The sequence below is a fragment of the Netta rufina genome, assembly GCF_964035555.1.
Source record: "Netta rufina genome assembly, chromosome: 3".
In the NCBI taxonomy this organism is placed as follows: Eukaryota; Metazoa; Chordata; class Aves; order Anseriformes; family Anatidae; genus Netta; species Netta rufina.
The window spans coordinates 72,791,232-72,816,244 of NC_140125.1; the positions used below are offsets into that span (position 1 = coordinate 72,791,232).

The following is a 25,013-nucleotide window of genomic DNA, read 5'->3' on the forward strand; positions in this document are numbered from 1 at the left end:
TAATATCATTTAGGACGAGATTTTCAGCTTGTAATCCAGCCCAAGGTCAGAGCGCTGCAATTCCCCGGAACCTCGGGACCTGAGGAAACGCTCTGCGGGGAGGTTTCAGCGCCGGCCACGCACAGCCCCAAGCACCGGCAGATTTTGGGAAAGGCTTTGGTGTCCGGCACAGCTTGGCAGCTGCTCTGGCTCTGCTGCATGTCACGAGCAGGGCCTCCTCGTGGACGAACGAGGTCGTTGGCCAAGCACCTTCCCATCACACACCCTCTTGGTTCGTGACTCTTCAGTGTTACTGCACTCCTCCTCCCCTAGCAGCTGCTAGATAGTGTTCCCAACGCCAGCATCAGTCGCTGGTGGTGTCCTTCTGAGGGACCGAGCTGCCTCGCATTCCCGTGAGGGGCCGTGTCGCAACGAGAGCCGCAGCGGGGCACGCGATGTGGTGACCCAAAAGGGAGCTGCGGTGAAAATCATTTCCATGACCCGAACCTGCATTTATTCTGATTAATTCAGTGTCTCCTGCTATATTTAGACAGCTGAGGATTAATTGTATGCATGCTGAAACGCTGTCCCTGGTAATAAAATCACGCTGAACTACTCCTAACGAGTGCCACTTGAATTCGAAGCCTATCTGGAGCCGGAGGGCTTTGCCCTTACTTAGCAGGACGTGTGAGGCATCCGGGATCAGGGCCTCACTGCTCTCTAACCGCACCGAACAGTTTTCAAACCTCATCGCTCGTCTGTGATGCCAGATAAATCAGGAATAATTTCTCTAGAAAATAGCAGTTCTATGGAGAAACGCTTCAGAAGCACGCGTGCTTTTTTTGTCTGGTGCCCGGGTCAACCCTGTTTTTGCCCTGAATCTAGTCCGTGACGAGGCTGACCCAAGACCGGGCAAGAACTGATAGGTACACGTCGCTATGTTCTGTATTTGTAACGACATCCGTATTAATAGCTCTATATCCTTCGGCTTTGTGGGTCAGCCCTTCTCCCAACCCGTAATTAGCGGCGTCGTCAGGCGAGCTGCTCCGGCGGGCTCTCTGCAACAGCCTCGTGCTCGGGGCAGCGGGACTGCGCGCACGTGGGTGCGTGGAAGTCCTGAGAAGTGGCAGGATAGATCGGGCTCCCCAAAATAAAGCTCGCCAAATGTGACTTGTACACAAATTTACATCCCGTGAGGGTGACCTGGAGGGGAAGCAGCGTGGCTGCGGCAGCCAGCGCTGGTTTTAAGGCAGAGCCAGGTGCTGAAGATGGGTTGGACGTGAGGAGAAAACCCGAAGTGTCGCTTAAAATCCACATGAAGTGAGGAATATGGGGGTCCCTCGAAGCACCACGCCGCACTCTGCACCTCCCCCAGCACCCAGCCACTCGGGCCGGCCCCCCAAAAGCCCCAAAACCTCCCCCAGCTCCCCTCGGGGACCAGAGGAGGAGCCGGGGCACAGAGGAGGGACCCACCCCGGTCCCTCCCCGCCGGGGCGGCCCCTGCGCGACACCGCCCGTGGGCGGGCCAGGCGGCGCCGTGCGGTTAGGTTGCGGCTCCCTGCGTGCGCCTATAACTTTGTGTTGCTGCCCGTGGTTGTTAGGAGGAGGAGGAGGAGGAGGGATGTGCAAGGAGCCGGCGACCAGCCGAGTGACAGCCTGCTGCTGCTGCTGCTGCTGCTGCTGCTTTTCGGGAGGGCTGCGGCAGCCCGGCTGCTGGCATCGCTCGGCTCTCGCCAGCCGCTCGCGGAGGCTCCGCCGCTTTCGCCTCCTTCGCCTTTAAAGGGAAGGCTCCGAGGAGCCCAAGGCGCAGGAGCAGGAGGAGCAGGAGCAGCAGGAGCCGTGCGGCAGCGCTGCTTTTGCCTCCCCGGCAATTGGGATCGCTGCTGCTGCCGCTGCTGCTGGCGGCGAGGAGGTGGCCGCGGACACCCCCCCCCCCCCCCCAGCATCCCCTCCCGGTGCTGCTCTCCCCCGTTGTGCCCGGGCTCGGGGAATGACTTGAGCGAAAAGGGGGGAAAGCTGTCAAGATGGCAGCAGCAGGAGCAAGGAGGTTATGAGCGTGGTGTTGCTGCTGGAACAAAACCCCTGCTCGGCGGCGGCGGCCCTGGGGAGGGCTAAAAGCTTCCGGACCTGTTGGAAGACCGGCGATTTGATCTGCTCCTCTGCCTCTCCCTGCGAGAAGAAGGATTTTATCGGCGATTTTTTTTTTTTTAATTATTATTATTATTATTTTTTTTTTTTCTTGAAACCCCCGGGGTGGCCTTCACCAGATTTTTGGGGCGGAGGGGGCACCGCAAAGTGACGGGCTCACGCTAGCATGCACCTGGCCGGCTGCAAAGACTCGGGCTCCCTTTAGGGCGCTCTGAAGAAAAGGAGGGAAAAAAAAAAAAAAAAGAAAAGAAAAACCACAAAGTCTCGGCTGCACCCCGAAGGACCGGAGGCTCCGGGACCAAAGGGGGGTGTTTGTGTGTGTGTAGGGGGGGTCCCGTCCTGTCCTGTCCTGTCCGCATGGAGTGAGGCGCCCCGGGGCCAAGATGGCAGAGGCGTCGCCCCCCGCCCCGCTGTCGCCGCTGGCCGTGGAGCTGGACCCCGAGTTCGAGCCGCAGAGCCGCCCCCGCTCCTGCACCTGGCCCCTGCAGAGGCCCGAGCTGCAGCCCAGCCCCGCCAAGCCCCCGGGCGAGCCGCCCGCCGACGCCGCCTCCATGATCCCCGAGGAGGACGACGACGACGACGAGGGGGGCGCCTCGGCCATGGCCGTCGGCGGCGGCGGCGAGGAGGAGGCGGCGGCGGCCGCTGTGGTGCCGGAGGAGGCGGCTCGGCTGCTGGCCCCGCTGCCCGGGGGGGGCTCGGAGGGGCCGAGCTCGTCGCCGGGGGGTGCTGCAGGAGGAGGAGGAGGAGGAGGAGGGGGGCTCGGAGGGAGCCCGGCGGCGGCGGCGGCAGCGCCGAGGAAGTGCTCGTCGCGGCGCAACGCCTGGGGCAACCTGTCGTACGCCGACCTGATCACCCGCGCCATCGAGAGCTCGCCCGAGAAGCGGCTCACCCTGTCGCAGATCTACGACTGGATGGTCCGCTGCGTGCCCTACTTCAAGGACAAGGGCGACAGCAACAGCTCGGCCGGCTGGAAGGTGAGGGGGAAAAATTGGGGGTCGCCCCGTCGCCTGCCGCGAGTGGGATGCGGCTGCCGGCGCGAGGTTTTGCTTAAAAATAGGTTTAACGGGGATAAAATGGGGTGTGGGGGGTGTGGGGTGCGTCGCTGGTGCCCTGTGCAGGTGGTGGAGTGAGGGGAGATGCTGGAGCAGGCTGGTCTGCTGTAGGTGGGGGCGAGCAGGAAGAGGATAAAAAGTGCCCCCAAAAGTCTAAAAAGGGCTTTATTTAAAGCCATAAACATAATTCTCAAAGGCTTGTTGTTTTGAAGTTGCACGCACCGTATGGCTCGCGATTGCAGCGAGCGGAGTTGCTTTCACGCAGCGCCAGCCCTAGTCTCAAAGCTCAGCGCCAGAGCAGCTCCTGTTTCCTTCAAGGAAAAAAAAAAAAACACAAAAAAACAAAACCACAGCAGCACAGCAAACCCAGCGATCTGCCACACGTGCCCCACAGGCAGCAGAGGGAAACCCGGGGCTTGGCGTCTCTCCGGGACGCTGGCCGAGCCGTGGAGCTGGTGGCCGTGTGGCCACCCCGCACGTTGGCTTGGCGTCCCCTGCAGTGACGGTGCTGCTCTCGGGGCTCTTCCTCCCGTGGTGGTGCCAGCCAGCAGCCCGGATCGCTGCCGTTTTAATAAATGAGACGAAAAGAAGCCGATGGAGCCCGGTCTGTGGGTTGTTTACCCAGCGCACGCGGCGTGCAGATGGGGCTGTGCTCTCCTGTGCACAGCCCGAGGCCTAGCAGCGGCTGGTGCAGCGTGCGAGGCAGGCTGCGAGCTCGTCCCGGACCTGCTCCATCCTTCCCCGCTCCCTAGGGCCGTCCCTCGGTGTCCCCGGTGCCGAAATGTCAGGTCCATGCAGCCGGGAGGGTGCTGCTGGACGCGGCTCTGGGCTGGGGAGGGAGATCCCGGCGGGATGGAGCCGAGGGATGATGTTCGGGGCATCCGACGGGGAGTGAGCAAAAGGTAAATTGGTGGGGGAGTTTGTTGGTTTTACGGGGAAATCGGCTTTTACCCTGCGGATCTCTCAGTCTTTGGAGCAGGGGATAACTTCTGTGCGGCGAATCAGTCAGAGCTATCGCAGGGATAAAACGTCTCCGGCTGTGCTCGTGCCAGCAGCTCTGTCTCACATTTCGGTTCCCGAGTAGGACCTGCTGTCAGGAGCTGAATTTTGCAGCTGTACCGTTTTTACCTTCCAGACGGAGCCCTGTAGAGGAAGCATTCTGCTGATGTGCTTGTCTCAGGCTTGGGGAGATACGAGCACAAAGTTTATATCGGTGGCGCAGCTGGTTTGAGACAGGGATCGGTTGTGCAGCTTTCGCTGCCGTGCGAGGTGCAGGGCTTTGAAGTGACTTCACGAATGTGACACGGATCGTGACAAAGGGTTAAACCTCACCACGGCAGCTCCGGCCTCCCTGAGTAGTTTGGCATCATGTGCAGAGAGAGGAAGGGGCTTTAGCTGTCAGCTGCTGTGACAAAATTTGTGACAAATCCCGCTTTTTTTATCTGATCCTTTGAATTTTCACTAAATACCTGCCTTGAAAGACAACTCACCAGGTTATCAAGCTGGTAGCATTTTGGCTGAATTGGGTGGCAAAACTCCCATTCGCTTCAGCAGAAGGAGGATCCGGGCCGTAACGCCAAGTGCTTTACATTGATTAGTATGCTTAATACAGTCACATTTTTTTTTTCCTGACAATTTATACTGTTAATTTGATATTGATTCCTTTTCTGAGCAGCATTAACTGGTACTTGGAGCTAATTAAAATGTTAAAAACTTGGATCCCTTGAGATTTCTCCGATATAATTTAGTTCAGAAGTTCCTCGCAAGCCTTCAGGATGACCTTTTGCAGAACACGCAGGCACGTCGGTGGCAGAAAAATCTCCCTCTTTAAATGACTGTGAGCTGCCTTTGAAAGTTAGGGTAAGGCGTTGGGTCGCGTTCAGGGAGCGTGCGTTTGTGTGTGGGTGGTAGGGGCATCCTGAAAGGGGCAAAGGAGAGGTCAGGAGCTAATCATTTGCTAGGCTTCCAGAACTGCAAAATGCAGCTCCTAGCAGGGCGAGAGTTTCTTTCAAGCCGTGCCTGTACGTTCAGGAGAGAAATACTTCAGTCGCCTGGAAAGTAAATGAGTTTCTGCAGAGGCAACACTCTTAAATAGAGACTCCATCTTAGTCTCCCGATGCTAAAACACATTATATGTTATTATCATCTCTGTTTCCCTCACAGGTAATGAATACAACTCTTCAGGAACTAATGTCAGCTTTTCACATCAGACTTTTTTTCAGAGTGCTAGTTACCCTGAGGTTTTAAATGAACAGAAAATACTTCTGCATCAGGAGGCTTTTATCTTAATTTAGAATATTTTTACACAACTAAGTTCATCCTTGAAGGCTGTAAGTACATTTAGCAACGTTCTCCTCTAGCCCTGAGAGGGAAAATTGTCATTTTAAGCAAAGGTAACTTGTTTGGTTATGTATTATTATATGTGAAATATTAATGCTGTTTCCAGTGAGATGTGCTGAAGACCATAATCCGTAAGCATAGCCAGGATTACACTCCTCAAAACAATTATTCTAAGAGCTATAAATTAAAGTTACAACTATCGTTCGGCTACACTTTTTTTTTTCTTTCTTTTTTCTTTTTTTTTCTTTTTCGCCTAGGGCATTAAAGCAGAAGTGAATATTTCAGATGTGGTTAGGAAGGCATATATTACGTTTCCGCTCCTTCAGATAAGGTTTGCCCCGTGCACACGCCAGCAGCCTCCTTGCTTTGTCCCCCGGTGGGATGTCAGCTACGCCAGCGCTGCCCGGCAGCTCAGAGGGGCAGCAGCCTGCAGGGCGTCCCCCTGGAGCCGGCGTGCTTCGCACGCTGTTGCATGCCACCCTCAGCCCGGCTCGCTGCGATCCTGCGTGCTTTCGAATCACGGGGAAGGATTTAGATGCGTGCTTCGATATCTGCTGACTGTCTGGAATAGTTGTGGCAAGGCAGCGTTTAAATCCGCTATCACCGGAGCTGGGGGGAAAGGTTTGCGAGGGAGCTGGCTCCACTGCAAGGCCGGGTGTTGCAGTTACTTCCACGGGGTTCCTCGATGGGTAGAGCTCCCCGTGTTCCCAAATATAAGTGTCTGTTTCCTGACCCATGTCCTGCAGTCGCAGAACTAGTGTGGTGACTTTTTTTTTCCCCATTTTTTTCCCCAAATACTGAGGATGCAGCAATTTGCTATACTCCATAGTCTTAACATAGAAAACCAAACAGCCTTCTATCCACATACATAGTAGAGGTTCCTGGTGTCACCAGAGCATGTTGAAGTACTTCCCTACCTTTTCCTATAACCCTATTTTGTGATTTCTTGCAGCACTGTCTTGTGAAACGCAGCCTTTTCTGCATGAAGAGCACACTAGGGGGACTGTTTTCCTCTTGGTTGAGCAGTATCGCAAGACTGCGAATCTGGTCCCTCATACGCAGATATCAGTAACTCACAAATTTAAATACAGCTGATTTGCTTAGTTTTGCTTTTATACCAGAAGCCTGTTTGCTTTACACCTGTGGCATTTGTCTTCCTCCAGAAAGATAAATACTAACCGCTGGGATATTTACTTTGGAGCGTAGATTTTTGGAAACTTTGTACACAGACGTTCATTACCTTGCTTTATTGACCGGCATGTCCTGAAGTCTTGCGATTCCTTCAGCGTGGCAAACGCGTGAGTCTTTTCTCTGATTACTGAGACTTGAAAAGACTCGAGAAATTTGCCAGCCATGTAGACAGATGCCTAAATCTGTTAGCCAGATGCTAATATGCAAGATGTGTGGGACGTTTTTTATCATCTTTTTGCAAAGGATGTGGGAAGGAAGCAACACCACTCTCTGTTCTTCTTATTTCTTCTTCCTCAGAACAGCAAATAGCTTCTTTATCAGGAGCAGTAGTGTAAAACTAGAATTTGCATCAGCTTCATTTTTCTCCGTCGTTTTCTTTTTAAGACTTTGTTTCCCAGTTAACTGCTAGCATTAGTATTTTTTTTTTCCAACCTTCTATTATATTCTTTTTTTTTTTTTCCTAATTTTGAGCTGCCTTGCTTGCCCATGCAGAAGGGCTTTGGTTACAAACTGTAGTCTGTTCATTTTAAGTTTTGATCTAGTGGGGCAAGCACGGGTTTAAGCACGTGAATAGTTCCTTGGGACTTTACTGGGATTACTTGTGCGCTTAAACTTACAGCTTAAGCATCTTACCTGACCAAAGCCTTACTAGGCTATAACTTCACGAAATGCTCTGTAACATTTGTAAGTAAAGTTTGTGCTGAGCAGAACAGATACACAATTCCAGCCCCAAATTCAAAACTGCTAGGTGACAGCTTCTTGCATCAAACAAGAATACAGTTTAGTGTCAAAGTAATAAATGACTTTTTAAACTTTGCAGTAGAAGCCGTGTGTAGCTACTACACATCATTATTTTGTACCTGATCTCACTTTTCCCTTGCTCATGCGGGCAGGTAACGGCTATTAGAGGAGAGACAGGTCTTGAGTAGCTCTGGAGAGTCACTGACATTGTTTCCTCCCCGGTGCGACAGCAAGGAGCACGTCTGCTTAAGGGCTTGCTAAATGCAGATATAAACACATCGCCTCGGTGAACGTCATCGGCTGTAAAGAGTCACAGGCTCTGGTATGGGCAAACAAGTGTTTTTCAGGAAAGATCCAGTCTTCCCCATGTTTGTGCAGTAGGTTTTTTGGCCCCAGGCACAGACTCCAGGGCTGTGCAGTGAGATGGAGATGATTAAACTGGGGAAGAGAGGTGGGCAGCACTCCTGCTGTGGGATGTCCTGCCTCCACTTGGCTTTGCCCACGTACAGCCAGCGGTGTCTCTTGCAAGAGGCCATTTTGCGTTCGGGTCATTTTGGTGCTTCTGCAAGCCAGGAGCTTGGAGGATTGAACAGGGAGAGCGTGCAATCAGCATGAAATCACCCCCAAAATCACGGCGGGTGCACTTCGTCCAGAGGGGGTGAAGCGACCGTCTTGGGGATGAGGCACATCTCAGGGTGAGCAGCCAGATCATTTCTCAAGGTGGCAGCCTCCTAAATGTGCCCTGCAAGGTTTTGGCAGCCAACTTGTTGGTGTGAAGTCTGGAAACTCCGTTGTGAAGATCGCTTCTTGCTTGCAGGGCGATTACAGCGGTTCGTGGTGCAGCAGCAGCTTGCCAGGGGAGAAACCAAAAATGCTCCCGAGTGCAAGTTGCTACTCAGACTAAAACCTTCAAATGTTCTTGTTTCTCTCCCGCTTCTGGAACAGCTTTCCTGCTATCTCTGTCACGGAAAAAGTGCCCAAGGGCAGGGTTGTAATATGGCAGCTAGAGATTACCTTTTAAAGGTGTACGGCCCTCCTCATCTCGAGGCAGGATCTCTCCGGTGGAGGGTGAGCTCCGAGCATCTGACTGAGGTTCCTGCTGCGGCCAAAAGCTCCCGTTCCCAAATCCACGTGGGAAAGGGGCCACAGCCTCGGCGTGTCCCGGGGCTCAGGGCCCGCAGCGAGCACCGGGCCTGCTGATAATGTGGCGCCGAGGGAGCCGCGGGTTTTTTGATGTGGCTTTTCTGGGGGCTGACGATCCGTGCAGCGGTTCGGTAGCACAAAAACCAAAATGTTGAAGTCATGTGCGCCGCCGTTCGGTTTTCAGTAGTGCTGGCTCAGCACATCAGGAGTTAAGTGAAGATTAGGTTTAACCTTTTGTTGGCTCTTTGTTTCTACTTCTACAAACTTGGACTGTTCCTCTTTATTACAATTTCCTGAGTGTTGCCACACACTAAGCTTGGAAAATGAGGTGTATTTAGCCAATTTATGGCCTGACATATGTTAATTAACATTAATTACCTGCTTGAATAGTCCATTTAGCACTTATTATTAAAAAGTGGCTTGTCTACAGAAGGGGATTTTCCTTCGGAGGGAGATGTTTTGTTCTAACTTGCTTCAGACCAAGCCAGGATGGGGCACACCGTGCTTCTTTGCGAGGCTGTGCCGGCTTTCTTGTGCTCCAGTTGTGCGTGACGGGATACCATACGCTGGGCAAAAGTTGTCACGGGTCTAAAACCTGTGAGATGAGGACAGCCATAAGCAGAGATCACTCGCCCAGTCTCCAAAGTGCCGGTATTTCGTTAAAAATCCCATTCCTCGCTTCTCCAACCCCCAAGTCCTCATTCCTGTCCCGGGAGACTCCAGAGGTGTTATTAAGGCTATTGAAAGATCCCTACCAATACTAAATGTCTCTGCAAGGTTTCGCTGATGGAAAAACGCCTTTCTGGGGATTTGTACTGATAAATGCCTTGCGAAGATCGGGTCTGCTAACACACTTGCAGTAACGAACAGAATTAATTGCTTGCTTGATCAAAACATGCTATGTACTCGCGAGCTGAATTATGAAATGCGGTGTTCTCACTTGAACTCGTTTATTCAGCAAGGTGTTCTGCTTTTTTTTTTTTTTTTTTTTTTTTTTTCTTCTGCTTGTATTTTGCTATTAATTTCTCCCCCGCTGGCAGGGCCGGCACTCGCTGGGGTCTGCCCACCCCAGGGCTTTCCTGGACCTCCGTCTCCTCCTGAAGAGCACCCTGGGGACGTGCGTGACACGGTCCTAAGGAAAAGTTTTGGGGAGGTTTGCTGGCTCCCCAGTCTCATGAGGAGGAAGGAGCCGAACCGGGCTGGATGCCAGCGTTTTGGCAGGGAGGTGACATCTGTTTATCGTGGCCCCAGAGGGCTGGGAGGCCAGCAGATAAGCAGGGAGGCTGGTGAGGAGCGGGCGCAGCCTGCTGTGGGAGAGCAGATAGAGGGGCACCCAAACACGCGGGCACACGGCCGCGCAGCTTTCAGTGGGGGCACAAATCCTTCTGCAGGGGTCCAGCCCAGTTTATCACAGTCCACAGGTATCTGAGAGCAGGGCCTGACTCTTAAAATTCTAAGATTTTTTTAAAATTCCTCTTAAAATGTATTTATTTCAAATAAATTATTTTAGGACATGACTTCAGTGTTGCAATTTTTTTTTTACCTAGAGTGTGGACCACATTATCTAGATACATCCTCCAGTTATGCATCTCTTAAAACCTCCTGTATTTTTTTTTTCCTCTCCATGCAAGCTCTTCAAGCAGACATTTCAGCTCTCTGTAGATGGGTGGTGACAAAAGGTCGCCCCACCTTCCCACATGAAATTCGCTGTGTAAACACACTTTAAAACGCAAGACGTAATCTAGATTAAAACTTTCTGACCAGGGTATTTGTGAAGTCAGACTGTGAACTCCTAATCTTGGGTAAATATATTTGCTAGTGCTTCATGGAGGATTTATTGGTTTCGTATATAAAGTTCTAGATATGCTTAGGACATAAAATGGGTTCCTGATAAGAGTGAACAGTGCTAAACAAAGAGGGTTTCAGTGTAAGACTTCCACAGCCTCCTTTTTTTGCAGGTTGGTTTTGCACTGAGGGCAGTGATGCGGTTTCTTGAAAGCCTATAACCTGTTGTTTGCTCTGCAAAGCTGCTCTGGCCCTTACCTAATTTCAAGAGAAGATTTTTTCCAGGAATTCTTAGGAGAAGGTGACGCCGGTTCAGGCCGTGTCCTGAGATGCGCTGTAAGCTGAGACCGGTGAGGCCGCTGTCCCTGCTTTGTGCAACACTATCTGCTGGGTTTAAAAGTGTGGGGGAACTCAAAACCATTTGTCTGCCATGTCGGGTTTCAGAGTGACTGGTAGTTCTTGAAGTATTCATCAAGACCTGCAGCGGGAGGCGGCTGTGCCTGCTCTGCCTTTGGAGGAGAATAGCCTTGACGCCAAGAGCGATGCTGCCACCGAGAAGCTGTAAAAAAAAAACCCTTGAACATTTTGTGAACCTTGTGCAAGCAGCTTCTACTTCGGTACAGCCTGAGCCACGTACGTGGCCCAGATAAGTAGGCCACGTCTAAAATCTTGGAACTGAAAATGGAAATCGTGTCAGAGCTCTGAATGGCTCGGGCCAGAGGTTTCCAGCCTGCAGACCTTCCGTGATTATTTGCATCGTTACGGTGGCAGTGTGATTCTCAACTTCCCCAAGCTGATTTATTTCTTGCCCCACTGCTCTTACAACTTGGTTCCTGCGTGGTGAAAGCACTTCAGATTAAAACGTGCGAGGAGGTTTGCATAATTGAAGTGAGAGAGAAATCTCTTACGAAGAGGGGTTTTCCAGAAAACCCTGGGAAAGGGAGCCGTAAAGTTACAAAGGTGTTTGAAAATCAACAGCAAGGCCATTTGAAGTAGGAAAACTGAGGGAAAGTGGGGGGTAGGAGGAGGAAGGGCACTGCGAGTGAGCAGTGAGAAGTAAATCAACCCGAGGTATGTCTGTAGGCATCTGATGTCTACGGGGCCTAGTGGGGTAGCTTGGAGCAGGTGGAGGAAGCATACTGTTTACCTAATTAGAAACATAAATAAAATCTTTCCAACGTTTTACTCAATTAAAACGCATCGGAAGCATATGTCAGGCTTCTCACAGCCAGGAAAGCTCGCTCGTGCCCCGCCGTTCCCCGGGGAGGATCTTCCTAGCCCACCTTCTTCAGGGCTCTGTGGGGTAGAAGCTCTCCTGGCCGGAGGATGCAGGGGGAGCAGTGGGATGAGGTGTGTGTCGTTTGGGAACTGGAAATTTGAGGAAAAAGGTGATGATTGGAATCAGTGAGGGCAGGATTTCACCTCTGTGTGCTTCCCGAGGAGTGGTGGTGGGCAGCAGGGCCTGGGCTGCTGCACGGTACGAGCAGCTCCGTCTCCTCAGTGGATTTTAGGCACCGAGGAGACAACGATGATGCTAATTGCAAGAGAGACTACTTAACTGCTGTGTGCTCTGTTGGAAACGAAGGGGGAATAACGCTGATTGAATGACCTATTTTGACTTTCTCGGTGTAATACGTTTAGTGTTGTAGTCTGTTTCTGGACGGTGAATTATAATTTTATCAAATCCTGCTGGAAATGGGTACAGTGCTGGGTAAAGGATTTCAGCCTCACAGTTTTAACCACGGAGTTCCTCTCGCCACTTGACTTGGTGGCAAGAAGAGCTTTTTCTCTTTCATCTGGAAAGGTCTTTTGCTATGCAACACAGTGACAGCAGGTTTTTTTTTTAATACAAAATAGGGACCTGTCAGGAAGAATATAAAACGGGGCACTGAAGGAGTCTAATTTAGAAGCAGAAAGGGCATAAATCTCCACCTCTTTCTGATGACAGTAGGCCAAAGTACAGAAATGTTCCCCTGCTTGTAAAATGCAGCCCTGATAGCAGGAAGAAGTTGTGTTAAAGGCACAGCTGTACCTAACCCCGCCGCAAGTTTTTCCACGTTCTTTGCAGTACAGGGCTGGATGTTACATAAGGGGATTCTTGGATGACGAAGTGCCTCTGTTAGGATGTGCTCTGCTTATTGTGTAGTTACAGAAATTGTTTGCTGTTTTGGACCAGTGTCAGGCAGCATAATACTGAATAAGTCCCAGATGAATGTGGGTGGTGAAAGGAGAAAAATAACTTCAAATAAAGAGGGGTATTATCAACTGAACAGCCAGCGTTGATCCTATGGTGCTGAAAAATGGAAGCAGAAAAGAAGTAGTCTATTTTTTCTTTTCTTTTCTTTTTTAAAATGGAAAATCTTAGCCAAAGGATCTGTTTGGATGAGAGTTTGGTGCACTTCTTAAACTTGCAGCGAGCCGGCGTTGGCGCAGCAGTGCCGTGAAGTACACAGAGAGAGGCCGGGAGTACAAACAAGCCTCCCAAACTTGAGCGCGTTGTCAGATTCTTTGTCCTTTTAGGACAACGTGACCTGTAGCGTCACTTGCAGCTGCTGGATCCAAGAGTATAAATAGTGAAAAGAACACTGATTTGGCCAGGAGAAAATGTTCATTTTGGGTTTTTCCAACAGCTGTGTCAGGACTTTACCCTGGCAAAAGCTTCTCACATGTCTTTTTTTTTTTTTTTTAATTCAGGCTCGTACTAAGCATGTAGTATGACAACACTTTCTAGTTAAAGGAAAAAAAATAGTAGCAAGTTGAGAAATAATGTGGATTTGGTGTACTCTCAGCCTGAAGGAAAAACGGTTTGCTCGAACGCTATGGTAACAATAGCTTCAGAAATTAAGTATGGATTTCCTTCGATTGTAGTTGAATCATCACCTCTTACTAAATTTATCCAGTCTTGAGTGCCTGGTTTCTGGTTTGACATTTTCCTTTGGATGGTGGTTGCTTTTTTAAAGCTCCGCATGGGCTGAGGGATGATAGCTTCCTTATTTTCTGCAGGAAACGCTGTCGAGTAGCAAACCACCGATTCCTCCTCGTAGCTACGGACGAGCTCAGGGCCGCAGCTTTAGCCCCAGATATGGCGAGTGGGGTGCAAGCCATGGCAGCCACGTGCCTTTCCCATCTGCCAGGAGCAGACAGGGAGCAGGAAAGTAGGATTTCGCATGGCTTGAGTATCTGGAGTATTCCTGTGGATACTCCATGACTCCTGGAGAATCTGCCTGGATAGTTCTCACTGCTCAGTGAAGTGCCAAACAGAAAGTACTGAGTGAGAGCGTACTTCATTTATACTGAAATCTACACCAAAAAAGAAATGTTTCTATATAAAAGCCAAGTGCTTGGAAGTTGAAAGTATCGGAGTCGCCTCTCTGGCGTGGAATTTCTTCTCTCGTTCCCTGCGACACCATCATTAGTAACAAGCTCACACGCTCTGTCCACCCCCAGCCTCTAGTTGGGCTGGGTGCTTCGAGGGGTATCAGGGTTTCAGTTCATCCGCGGCGCTGTCTGCGTGGGCCCCGTGCCATGCTGGTTGCACAGCGCTCACGCTCAGCTCTGAGTAAGGAAATACGCCCTTCCCTGCCTGCTGCTCCGTGTCATCGCCTCCCCAGCATCCCCGTGCTCCCAGGAGAGCATCGTCCCCCTGCTCCTGGCCAGAGCCAGCCCTGCATCCTCTCTCAACCCCAAGCTCCTGCTCTGTGCAGCTCTCCTTCCTTTTCCCATCATCTCTCACCTCCTCACTTTCCATATCAGCTCTCATCTATCTAGCCAAGTTCTTTATCCAGCTCTTGGTTCCCAGTTTCTCCCCTCTCCTGGGATTTCCTATTTCCAGCATCTTGCCTAGCCCAGGCTGCTTACCCTCTTTCCAATCATACTTTCAGTTCAGGTTTGCAAAGCTATTAGCAACTGGGAGCAGGATTTTATAATAGGAAGTGTTGGACAATATGAGGTGTAGGTGGGGCGCACAGCACCACCTCTAATTTACAACTTTGTTTATTTTCTTAACTAATCCAGCCGTAGGTAAGCAGTCCTGGAGCTGTCGGTGTGCAAATCCTTAGTCATTTGAGTAGTCTTATTCACTGCTGATACCGTGTAAGTAGGGATTGCTCGTTTGTGTAAGCAATGACCCAGCCTTAGAGAGACCTCAGTCTACTGTGGTGTGCCCTGAGCAAGACAGCTAACGCTGTCTGAGATGATTCATTTCATGGTGCTGCTGCACAGTCCTTAAAATAGTGATCATTTTGGACAAAAATCTTGGAATCCTATTCCTTGCCTGCTTTGTGGTGAGTTGAAGTAGGTGTTTGACTGCCCTCCTTTCCCCTCCCCACTGCAAATTGCAAGGTTTTGTTGGGAGAGGATGAAGGTGGCTTCCTACCTGGATGAATGGGTTGTGAAATGGGTTGGAAGTGCTCTCTGGCTCCTCTCCGACCTTCCTGCGTTCGAACAGGCAGCCACAAGGTCAAAATAAGCTCATCACCCATTTTATCACTTACCCAGTGGTCCCCACCTGATTGATCGTTTTGCTGATGCGTGCTAGTTCAGTGACCTGCACTGTTGGCTAATTGTCTTTGATATTCCACCAAAGTCAAAAGAGAAATTAAGCATCAGCTCCTGAAAAGCTTGTGATGTATTTAATGGTACGTGTAGTGATGGTTGTAATTTCCTTGGTGAGAGGCTGATCCTTTTTCCTTCCCTATTGCTGAGGAGAGACTAGACATTACAAGTTCCTCACTGATAGTATGTAAGATAAGAAAGCATACAGTCCACAGGCAGAGCATATCCTGCATCCCTCTGTCTTGGTATATTTAGTTTAGAAAATATTTGAGCCTTTTCTTAGTGTAGCTCCTTGGTTTTCTTCTATCTTCTGCATCTGCTGCAGGCTTCGTGCCTTGTCTTTGATGATCCTGGTAATCATCACCTAGCTTTTGCCATAGTCAGGAGGCAGCTTGCTATGGACCTGGAGCTAGGTGAACTCATGTACGGGCACGAATAACCCTATATTGATCTTTCAAAGAGCTTAAGTGCAGAGCACGTGGTTTATGAGCCCCTTATTTTGAGCCTTATCATGAAGGAACTTTAATCAGGTAACAGTCGGGCCTTTTTTCCACAGCAATAAAGTGCATGCACACAGGTATTGCAACAAGTGGTGCAAAGGCAAATCTGGCAAATCTCCTGCAAGAGAAACCTGCAGTTTGTTCTCCACCTCTCCTCTCCCAGCCACTCCAGTGGCTCGGGAGGCCGAGGGGTTCACGAGCAGTGGCTGATAGGGTTCGGATACCGTACTTCAGTTTCCCAGGCTATTGATAACAGCTGTTCGGTCACAGATCCCCGGGTCATGATGTACTGGGATTTTCTGCTGGTTGTGACCTTGGGGGGGAATTAGACTGGATGTAATGCTTCCAAGAATTGGAGACGCCTGTGCCATCGAGCTGGGACACATTGCTGGATCAATTACTAGCACTGGCAGGATTTCGCTTTAGGGGAATCTTGCAGCTCCATCGCAGTCTTGTTATTAGTAGATTATTGTTAATTGGCTTTAATACAAAGCCAGATATTTGCAGGGAGGGGGGACCTTATATAGCTGGTTTCTGTGAAGTGGTTTCCCTGTGTGCAGCCCTGGTGCAGTGCATCCCTGGTGCTGCACATTTGGCCTGGAATCGACTTCCCCAAAGGAGGGGAATGCTGCATGGTGGCCCCAGCCTTCTCCAAAGCAGCCAGCGGTGACACCAGAACTGTCTGCACGAAGTCGTAGCATTTTTGTAATGTGGCCATGAGTCGTGGTTCGGGGACTTGGCACTTCTGCAACTCAAGCTGCCGTGGCCTAGGCCCTCCGCGAGCTTCGGAGGCCGGGTGGCTTCCCGGTGACCCGGGCAGGTTTCATGTACAGCCCCGGGGCTAAATCCAGGCCACAGTCAGGCGACACGGGGCAGTCGTTACGCGATGTGCTGGGCCACATTTAACTCCTGACCTCACAGATCCCCAATGTGCTTCTTCGCAGGGCACCAGCGAGCGCGCCGTGACCCCGCTTCACGGGCTCTCAGCCCCGTGTTTCGGCCTGAAGGATCAGAGCCAGCCCCGGGGGGGTCATTTACCCCTTTTAGCCCCTTTTTCCTTCTCAATGTCTGTTTCTGCACAGCACAGTGTTGGCACAGGGCGGTCGAGCCACAGCCCTGTTTGTGTTCACACATGCTCATGTGGCGGCTCGAGTCACTGGGAAGCTTTCCTCTGTGGAAATGCGGCTCCCCCCTAATCCAGGCCGCCCGCTATTTACTTCCTTTGTAATTGCCTGTCAAAGCATCGCATTGAAATCCAGCCCTCGTAGGGTTTTCCTCAAAATGCCCGCGTGGTATTAAGCCGGGCAGGAGCTCCGAATGTAAACATGTTTACACAAAAACGGGGAGCCGGCAGCGCTTTAGCGGCCAAAAGCAGCGCGATTACGTGCTGGAGGGGCACTGAAAAAAGTAGTTTTGCCTCCAGAAGTAAATCCTGACGAGAAGTGCCTGTGTGTGCCGGGCCTGGTGGTGCCTCAGGGAGGGAGAAAGGGTCTGGGAGCCTGTGGGGATGCTCCTCGGGGCCTGAAGGACGCTCGTCGGGCCCTGAAGGAAAACTTGAAAAGCTGAGGGAGATCCTAGGCTGTCTCTACCAGCTCTTTGTTTCAGATTTTCCCGGGCAGCAATGAGGAGTGCTGGGAGGGTGCTGTTTCATAACTGGGAGTTGGGCGTCCTTCCCGGGCTGTCGTATTCGGGGCCGGCACACTCGCCTCCCCCCAACCCCCCCCCCCCAGCACATTGTTTACTTCCTCCGTACGTTCTGGGACATTCAGTCCTAAGGAGCACGATACGCTTGCATAAACACTGCAGCCAGATTTATCTCTCAATCCTATCTTTCCTTTCCAGTCTTGGAAAGTGATTAATCTCCAGCACACATTTTGTTCTTTGATTGCAGGGCGGTTCTTCTGTAATCATTTACAGTTCTGCAGAGCTGGAGCGCTGACTTGCCGGAGCGTTTCTGCCGTGCCTCCGCTGCTGCTGCTAAGGGAGAGGCTTTGGGAGCGGGACAATCCGCTCTGCAGCCCTGTTCAGCGTACGAAACCACGTGCTTGTACTTTGTGTGCTCTCCGAGCATGGAGAAAAAAAGCCAAATGCACTCATCTATAAGCGCAGACGGGCGTCCGCGCAGCGGGACAGGCTGGGGGTTGGTTTACGGATTGTAAAACTGTTAGGGTGCATTTGTGGGTTCACATAACTTTTATTTCCCATGCACATCGCGTATTGAAGCTTACACCAGGTAAAAATCCTCAGCCTGTGTGGTTATAAGAAGCTGCACGTGCCACTTAGTGTCTGACGAAAACACAAAAGTGAAGAATCGAATCAGAAAATCTGCCCTGTCTCTCCTGCATCGAGGTTTTTCCATGCGCCCTTTGTATTTTTTTGTTTGCTTTCCATGTTTTCCAGCGTGTGGTGTACAATAAGGCAGAAAGGAGGTAGGAGAGGTGACAACCTTGAGTTAACACGCCGTGGGTTAGAGATTAGGCTATGAAGCAGAGCTTTGTTTGGCGTGAGCGTCCGAGCTGTGAACCGCTCGTTCTTCTTTCAGTAAAACTGTGAAAATTAGGTGCAAAAAAAAATCAGAGAAAGCCACGTGATTTTGGGGTGAGACTACAATTTTGGGTTCTGATGCATTGCTAGTTGTCCCACACACTACTTGGGACAAAGCACTTCCCGTCACCTTACAACAAACCAAAAAAAGCCGGACACCACCCCACTAATGTACTGTCTGCAAAGGGCAGGAAAAGCTGAGGGCACTGCAAGTGCAGGGTGTCTGTTCAGTGAGATGCCCAGGGGACCTCAGGCCAGAAATCAGGACAAAAAAAATCTGCCAGCAGCCTTCCCTGTTGGTCTGATCTCGAGAGCAGGGCAGGACAAAGGAGGGGGGTTTCCTCTGACTGCAAATCCAGCAGCTGTTTTATATAGGCGGATGTCAGAAGAGGATCCTGGCCACCCCGTGCCAGGAGGAGCACCAGCACACAGGCGAGCAGTGACACGGGGCTGTTCTTGTAACCCCCAGCCCCTGCTTTACTGGCACAGAGGGATGTCCAGAGCATCTGATCACAAATTTCACTTCTGTCTTCAGCATTTCAGCATTTAGTTGCATTGTTCCTTCCATGAAGTTGTGCATATACTTTTTCTAATTTATCCTAGAAGTGCAAATTTCTGTAAAATCCTTTTGCAAAGTCCTCAATTATAAACAAAAGGGGATTTAAAAGCAAGGAGGAGGAAGACAAAAGCTCTTGTAAAGCGATGTCTCTTCAGGAAAACTGCCAAATGGTGTAAAGAAGAGACAAATTCAGAGGGTGTGCATGTATACAGGTACCCAACTGCTTGGTTGGACTCAGTGCTGTGATAAAGACAGCTGCCCTGTGGCTGAAGGAGGGGAACATGCTGCTTCGGGCTGTGAATTGGCACCATCTCCGTGCCAGTGGGCTTAGCCCCTTGGTTAGGTCATATCTGAGGAAGGGACCATGTAAATAACATTTTCCTGTGGTTGTGAGCACAGCTGTCCGTGGAAGGGTTTCTAGGAAATGCCGGGCTCAGTACAAAGCAGCCATACACTGAAAACTTGAGGCCCCATCCCAGTAGGCAGAAAGGAGCCTTCACCTCAGCGTGGGTTAATTATTTGTTCATAGCTGGCTGAGCAGGCAGGGTGGTCGTGGATGAGGCATGAGGCTGTGAGACTATGTCCAGGGGACGGTAACATTCCTGAGAGTCAGGAGGTGTCATCCTTAGCCCCCCAAAATGCAATGTCATGAGCACGTTAGGGATCGTGCAAAAACCTTGGAAAGAAACGAAGTTCGGGGCTTGAATGTATTCGATTATGGAAAGATACATGTGCTGACAGCAAGATGTTTTCGAGTGGGACGGGTACCTTGGAGGGAGGTTTTGGCCGAGGACCAGCTGCTGGGAACATCTGTCTGAACATCCTGACCGCAGGCTGGCTGGGCGCAGTCGCGAGCTGCTTCTTGGAGCCCTTCTGAAAGCTTGGTGTGACTGCTGGGTGGAGGTGGCTGTTCCTCCGAGTGGGCCCCTCGGCTTTTTAACTGTGAGGTTAACTCGGCTTTTTTGCCTGCTGTGAGGGAGAATGGAAACAAGATGTTCTGTTGCTGGAGATGGTCATTTTTCCAGCCAGACCTGCGTTTGTGTGAGGAAGACCCTTTGCCAGGCTGGATGGGTGAGTTTAGGAAGGACACAGGGGGAAGCCACTGGCTCCTTATCACACATCCCATCCGTGGACAACCCCTGAACTGTGAAGGTGTCCCAGAAGAGTGGAAGAAGCTGTTAAACCGCACGCTGCCACCCTGCCCTCTCCTTGTTTCCTCTCCCAGTGCAGCCAGAGTGTGTATTCATCCTCACCCAAGGAGTTCGTTTTCACGTGGAGTGAGACCTGCCCCATGTCCTATTTTTTGGTCACCCGTAAAGAAACCTGGATGTTATGTTCTAAACTTCTAACGAGGCTGCAATTTAATTTCTTTATTTCATGCTAAAAGTTGGTTCAGGGTGCAGTCTTGAAAGCACCTCCTGTGCAACGTAGAACGGGGCCCAAAGAGAGGAAATGAAATCAGAAATGGAGAAAAGTTATTTTAATCATAAATAGCTGCGGTAGGAAGGTAGCTGTTTATATGTGCAATAGTACAGTACCTACTGTGTGTATTTTGGGAGAACCTGAGAATAGCAGCTGCGCTGAAATACATGACAGCAAAGTCAAATATAGTTTAGGTTTAAAAAGAGAAAAAAAAAAAAGTGCTGCCGAGGGTAGAATGGCAGCCTGTGGGTGTTATCTCTCTCCCCTGCAGGGCACGGGGCAGCCTGTGACTGCGGTGTTTGTTTGGGAACGCCGAGTTCCAGTAACGGGATCCGTCCCGCTCCTATCAGTGCTGGTAGGCACCCCATAACATTTCCCCGGGTCCTGCACGAGGCTGACAGCTCCGTCTCCCCTGCTCTGCCTTCCCCAAACACCGCGTTTTCAGGGGTTTTGCAGCTGATGGACCTGGCGGGTTGCAGATCTGCGGGACCGGGAAGCAGCAAAGCCGCAGGCACCAAACCCAGGGCGCTTGCAAACACGCTGAGGTCAGAAGGATCAAAACCTAAATTAAACTTGTCCCTGAAATTTGGGGCTGAATCACAAATTCAGGAAGTTGTACATGAAAATTGGTCTGGGCACTGTTTCCTTCCTAAGAGTTCTGCAGCTAAAAATAATGTCTTGCGCCATAGTTATAAATAATACGGGCTTTTTTTCTTTTTTTTTTTTTTCCCCCCCTTCTAATTAAATTGTTACTCTTGCCACGGTGAAAGGAAAGGGAAAAGATAATAACATGAATCTGGCTGAACAAGTACGCAGCTTGCAGGTTTCAGCCGGAGTGTTTGCAACTGCACCCGGTGCTGATGGTCTCACACTGATACATTTAGTTGTCAGAATTCAAAGAAGGTGCTCGGGAGGGATCTGCAGGGGGTTTGTGTCTCTGTTGTTTGAGAAATATTGTTGTTCCTGCAATCTCACCCCGAGTGGGCTTTCCTTGTGCTTCCGAAGTAGAGAAGTTACTTTTTGAAAGGAACTATAGTGTTTTTTTTTTCTAAATTTTGGATGAGCGGGTATCAATCCCACCTATTTCAGGCTCTGCGTCAACGCTGAGGGAAGTTGCCTGCGTTTTGCTGCTGGGGTCTGCTGGCTGCCTTTTAGCAGAATTCACTGTTTGCTGAGGATCGCCCCAGAGCCCACTTGCAGCAGCACGGATCCTGCCAGCGCGCCGCTAATGGCCGGTGAAAGCAGTAATCCCGGAGGCCTAAGGGGATAACGACAGTCAATAACATGGCTGCCCATCTTTCAGCTTAATCGTGACATCTTTTGAGGTGGAGAGAGGGTGATTTTTCTGCGTGGGTCCACGGTTTGGGGAAAAAGCAGCGTCCTGAAAATCAGGATAGGGCAGCGAAGTCGGTCTGCCTGGGTGATAAGTGAGACGTACCACGGCTACCTAGCGCTGGGCACACACTCAAATATTTACTGGGCTGAAATTTGCTATCACACACACACAGACATACAAAAAAAAAAAAAAAAAGGCGGCGAGGCAGCTGTGTGGTTTCCCTGGCAGTGATGCAACGCTGCTGACACACTGGGACAGGACGGAGCAGCACGTTCTGTGACAGCACGGCGTGTTCCCCGTGCCACTGGCGCGGCGTTGCACAGGCTGAAGGCTGTCTCTAATGCCAGCACTTCGCCGAGTGCTTCATTTTCAAGCCGGTGTTTGGACATAACAGCTCGAGGAGCGTTTTTGAAATTAACACGTAGCTATTGCATGGCTATGATTTCTAAAACAATTCCCTTCGCCGTGCCTTCCCGTGGCTTCTATTTGCAGTATTTTAAGAGGTTTAAGACTTCATTTTTTTTAATTACAATGCAGACAAGGTATTTACCAATTTCTCATTCACTGCAAGAATGCAAATCTAGCAGGAAAAAAAAACAAACAAAAACAAACAAAAAATGTACTCGAATGTGCTTGCAAACAGCAAACAGAACTCCCAGTATGCTTTTTATTGGTTTACTGCTTTGTCCCGTCATCGTCTGCTGGCCTCCCAGAACAAGCTACAGCACAGGCAGAAAGAATACCGTAATACTGAAAGACCTGAAGAGAAAAAAGCGTAAGCACGCACACACACACACACACAAAATAATAAAATGAAAAGGGGGTCAGAGAGAAAATCGGTGAGTAAGTGAGTCTGTTTGGTTAAGGAATTGAATGGGTAGCAAATACTTCGCTGTGCGTGTGGAAAATATGAGTTGGCTTTTGCAACAGCGTTTTATGGGAAGGAAGATCAAGGGTTCATGAGCAGAAATACTTATTCATAAAACATAGCTACAAAGACAAGCTACTTGTTGTGCTTCTGCCCATTTGCTTTAAGTCCAATCTGGCTGAATCATTTCTAGGAATGGAGTGGGTAACTGGATTTCCAGCTTCCTCTTAGTCCCTGGCTTTTCTCCGGTGTGGCTGCTGATTAGTGCTGGTTGTACCGAGTCTTATGTTAAGGGCATGTGCCTGTCTGCTTGATTGCTAAAGTGTTTACCACCTTGGGATCTAAGCACAATCCACTTGAAACTGGATTAAAACAGCCGCCTTATTTCACAGAGGCCTTTTAACAGCTATCAGACAGCAAGCAGCAGCTGACCTGGGTGGGATTTTGATCTGATGCTCAGAAAATGAAAGGCTCTTTCCCATCACCAGTCCTATCACCACACTCTCTGTGTGGTTTTTGACAAAAGCAAACCTAACCCAAGGATTTCCCTGAGTGTCTGAGGTCTTTTAACAAGCTGAAGATGTGGTGAAGCCAAGCTCTGCAGCAGGTGTAACATTTATTAGTGTGATCAGTAGGATTTTTTGTATGTTTCTGTGCAGAATTTTGCTTTTCTTAAGGCACAACCCCACAGAGGTCTGTTTTCCGTTCTTGAAGTGGCTCATATAGAGCCTGAAAAATTTGTCACCTTTTCTGTCCCATTCTTCCCGACTGCTGGGGTCGTGTTGCCTCCGTTCTTCGAGTGTACTGAAGTTTTATTTATTTATTTATTTTTTAATTTGGTAGCAGAGAAGCAGAAAGCTCAGTGAGTGCTTTTCAGAGGGTCTGGGCCCCTGATGTCTTCGTCATGATTCAGAATGGTTGGTGCCATATCTGAGGACTTGGTTAGCACTTCTGTTGGAAGGCAAGGGACCCAGTCCCTGCAACACAAGCAAAATTTTGATTTGGCTACAAAAACCTCACTTATCTCGTTGACGAATATAAACCTTTGGGTGTTAGCTAGCAAGTTCTAGCATTTACTATTTTGATTTTTGAAACTCGACTCTGAAAGAGTCACAGTTCGGAGCGTGTGTTCTTTTTCTTCTGAAAGAGGAAAGTTATTTTTTTAAGGCAGTCTTGGTACAAGGTGCAAACTGATTTTTTTTAGCAGCAAGTGATGAAGCTTTCTAGAGGAAGAAGGTTCTCAGTAAAGCTGTCACCTCTGTGTTCTGCAATTAACCTAGGCTTAACAAATGGCTTGAGAGGTCTAACAAAGTTTATTAAAAGCAATTTATTTACCTAAACCAAGGCTGTGTGAAGATGCTGTGACTGAATGGACTCAAAACCGTCTATAATGATTTTGTGGGGACAAGAGAAGTTTTTGGTTTTAATCCATTGATGTGATCTTTTCCCCCTTCGCTCCTGGCTGTTCTACCTCTGTGCCCATTTTTTTTTTTTTTTCGAGAGTGTTTGTGTGATCCTCCGCTGTTATCAGCCCAAATTAGATTCCAGGTTCCTTGGGGCAGCAGCCTTGCCTTGCCTCATGGCACTGAAAGGGCTCCACGCAGCCAAACAGATCCCGGCTATTTACAGTTACCACCCTGTTTTTATTGCGTGCCTCTCTCAGGCTCTTCTGCCGAGGCGATGCTGCAGCAGATAAGAAACCTTCCTCCTGCTTTGGAGCAGCTATTGCACCTCGGGGGGACGCCTGCTGTGGGGGAGGATGGAGCAGCCAGGGCAGAGCAGCTTCAGCCGGGACACTCACAGCTTTCCGTGCCCTCTGCTGAGGTCTGCCCCTCCTGCTGGGGGCAGCCGAAGGCTGGCATCGGCAATACCCAGTGTCCATCTCAATTATCCTTCTCATAGGTCCGAGACGTGTTTTGGTGTCCACCCAGAAAACTTTGCACTAATGTAATCTCCGAGGCAGCTTTTTCTGGGGCTGGGCCGCTTCTCCAGGTGTTGGCTCTGCAAGCTCTCAACTGAAGCCAAGGAAATATTTCACCCTGCCCTTACCGCTCGCCCTGACTCCTTCTATGTTTAAAACGAACAGCATATAAATTAATGTGGAAATCAGCCAAGTCAGTGCCAGAAGCTTTATGATGGCAAAATAGTAATTAACAGCTGCTATCTCTTCCCTTCTCATGGGCTGCCAGGTCGGCCTTTTCTGTCTGTCCTGTTCTCAGTGCCAGGCGAGGCCGGGCTGACCCGCAGCTCGTACCCCTCGGTCCCACTGCCATTTTGTCTTCGGGGCCACTCTTCAGCCCCAGAGCTGGGGAGCACCAAACCCTGGCGTGTGAGACCCTTTGGCATGGTGTGCTGGAGTCAGGGGTGTTTTAGGAATTGTCTTCCTCTTTTTTCCCCCCAGCCACCTGAGGAAAGCAAACCTCTTTCTTATAGAAATAAATATTTATTTCGCTATTATCCCTAATACGTGAAGCAATTAAGATTGTTAGTTATTCTGCAAGACGAGCAAAAACGAAGACGTTCCTCTCTTCCCCCAACCTCTTCCATGTTGTGCAAGTGGTTTCACTTGGAGGCTGTGTGTTTCTGGAAGTTTCCTGACTTCTTGCATGTTAGGCCGGCAAAATTTAAATCCAAAGGTTTCGAGGCAACTGCCTACGTGATCTTGCAAACGTTGTCTCGTATGGGGTGATCCGACCAGGCCATTTGAAGATGGAGGATGTTTACACCTTCTCGCGGCGCGTGGTTTGTGGATATCCTCCCTCAGGCGCTAGGGCATGGACGGCTTCCCCGGCGGGAAGCACAGGGCTGAGCGAGGCTCCAGCGCTTGGCCTCGGTGGCCTGGTCAGGGCCA

General features: G+C 50.1%; 1 protein-coding gene across 1 annotated transcript in view; it reads left to right on the forward strand.

Moving 5' to 3' along the window:
- The first annotated feature begins 1,585 nt into the window (after positions 1 to 1,585).
- Positions 1,586 to 25,013, forward strand: part of FOXO3 (forkhead box O3) — an 80,775-nt gene continuing 57,347 nt past the window's right edge. The window contains exon 1 of the mRNA XM_084285342.1: positions 1,586 to 3,101. Within this exon, the coding sequence (XP_084141468.1) occupies positions 2,511 to 3,101 (591 nt within the window). The 5' untranslated portion in view covers positions 1,586 to 2,510. The remainder of the gene's footprint in view (positions 3,102 to 25,013) is intronic.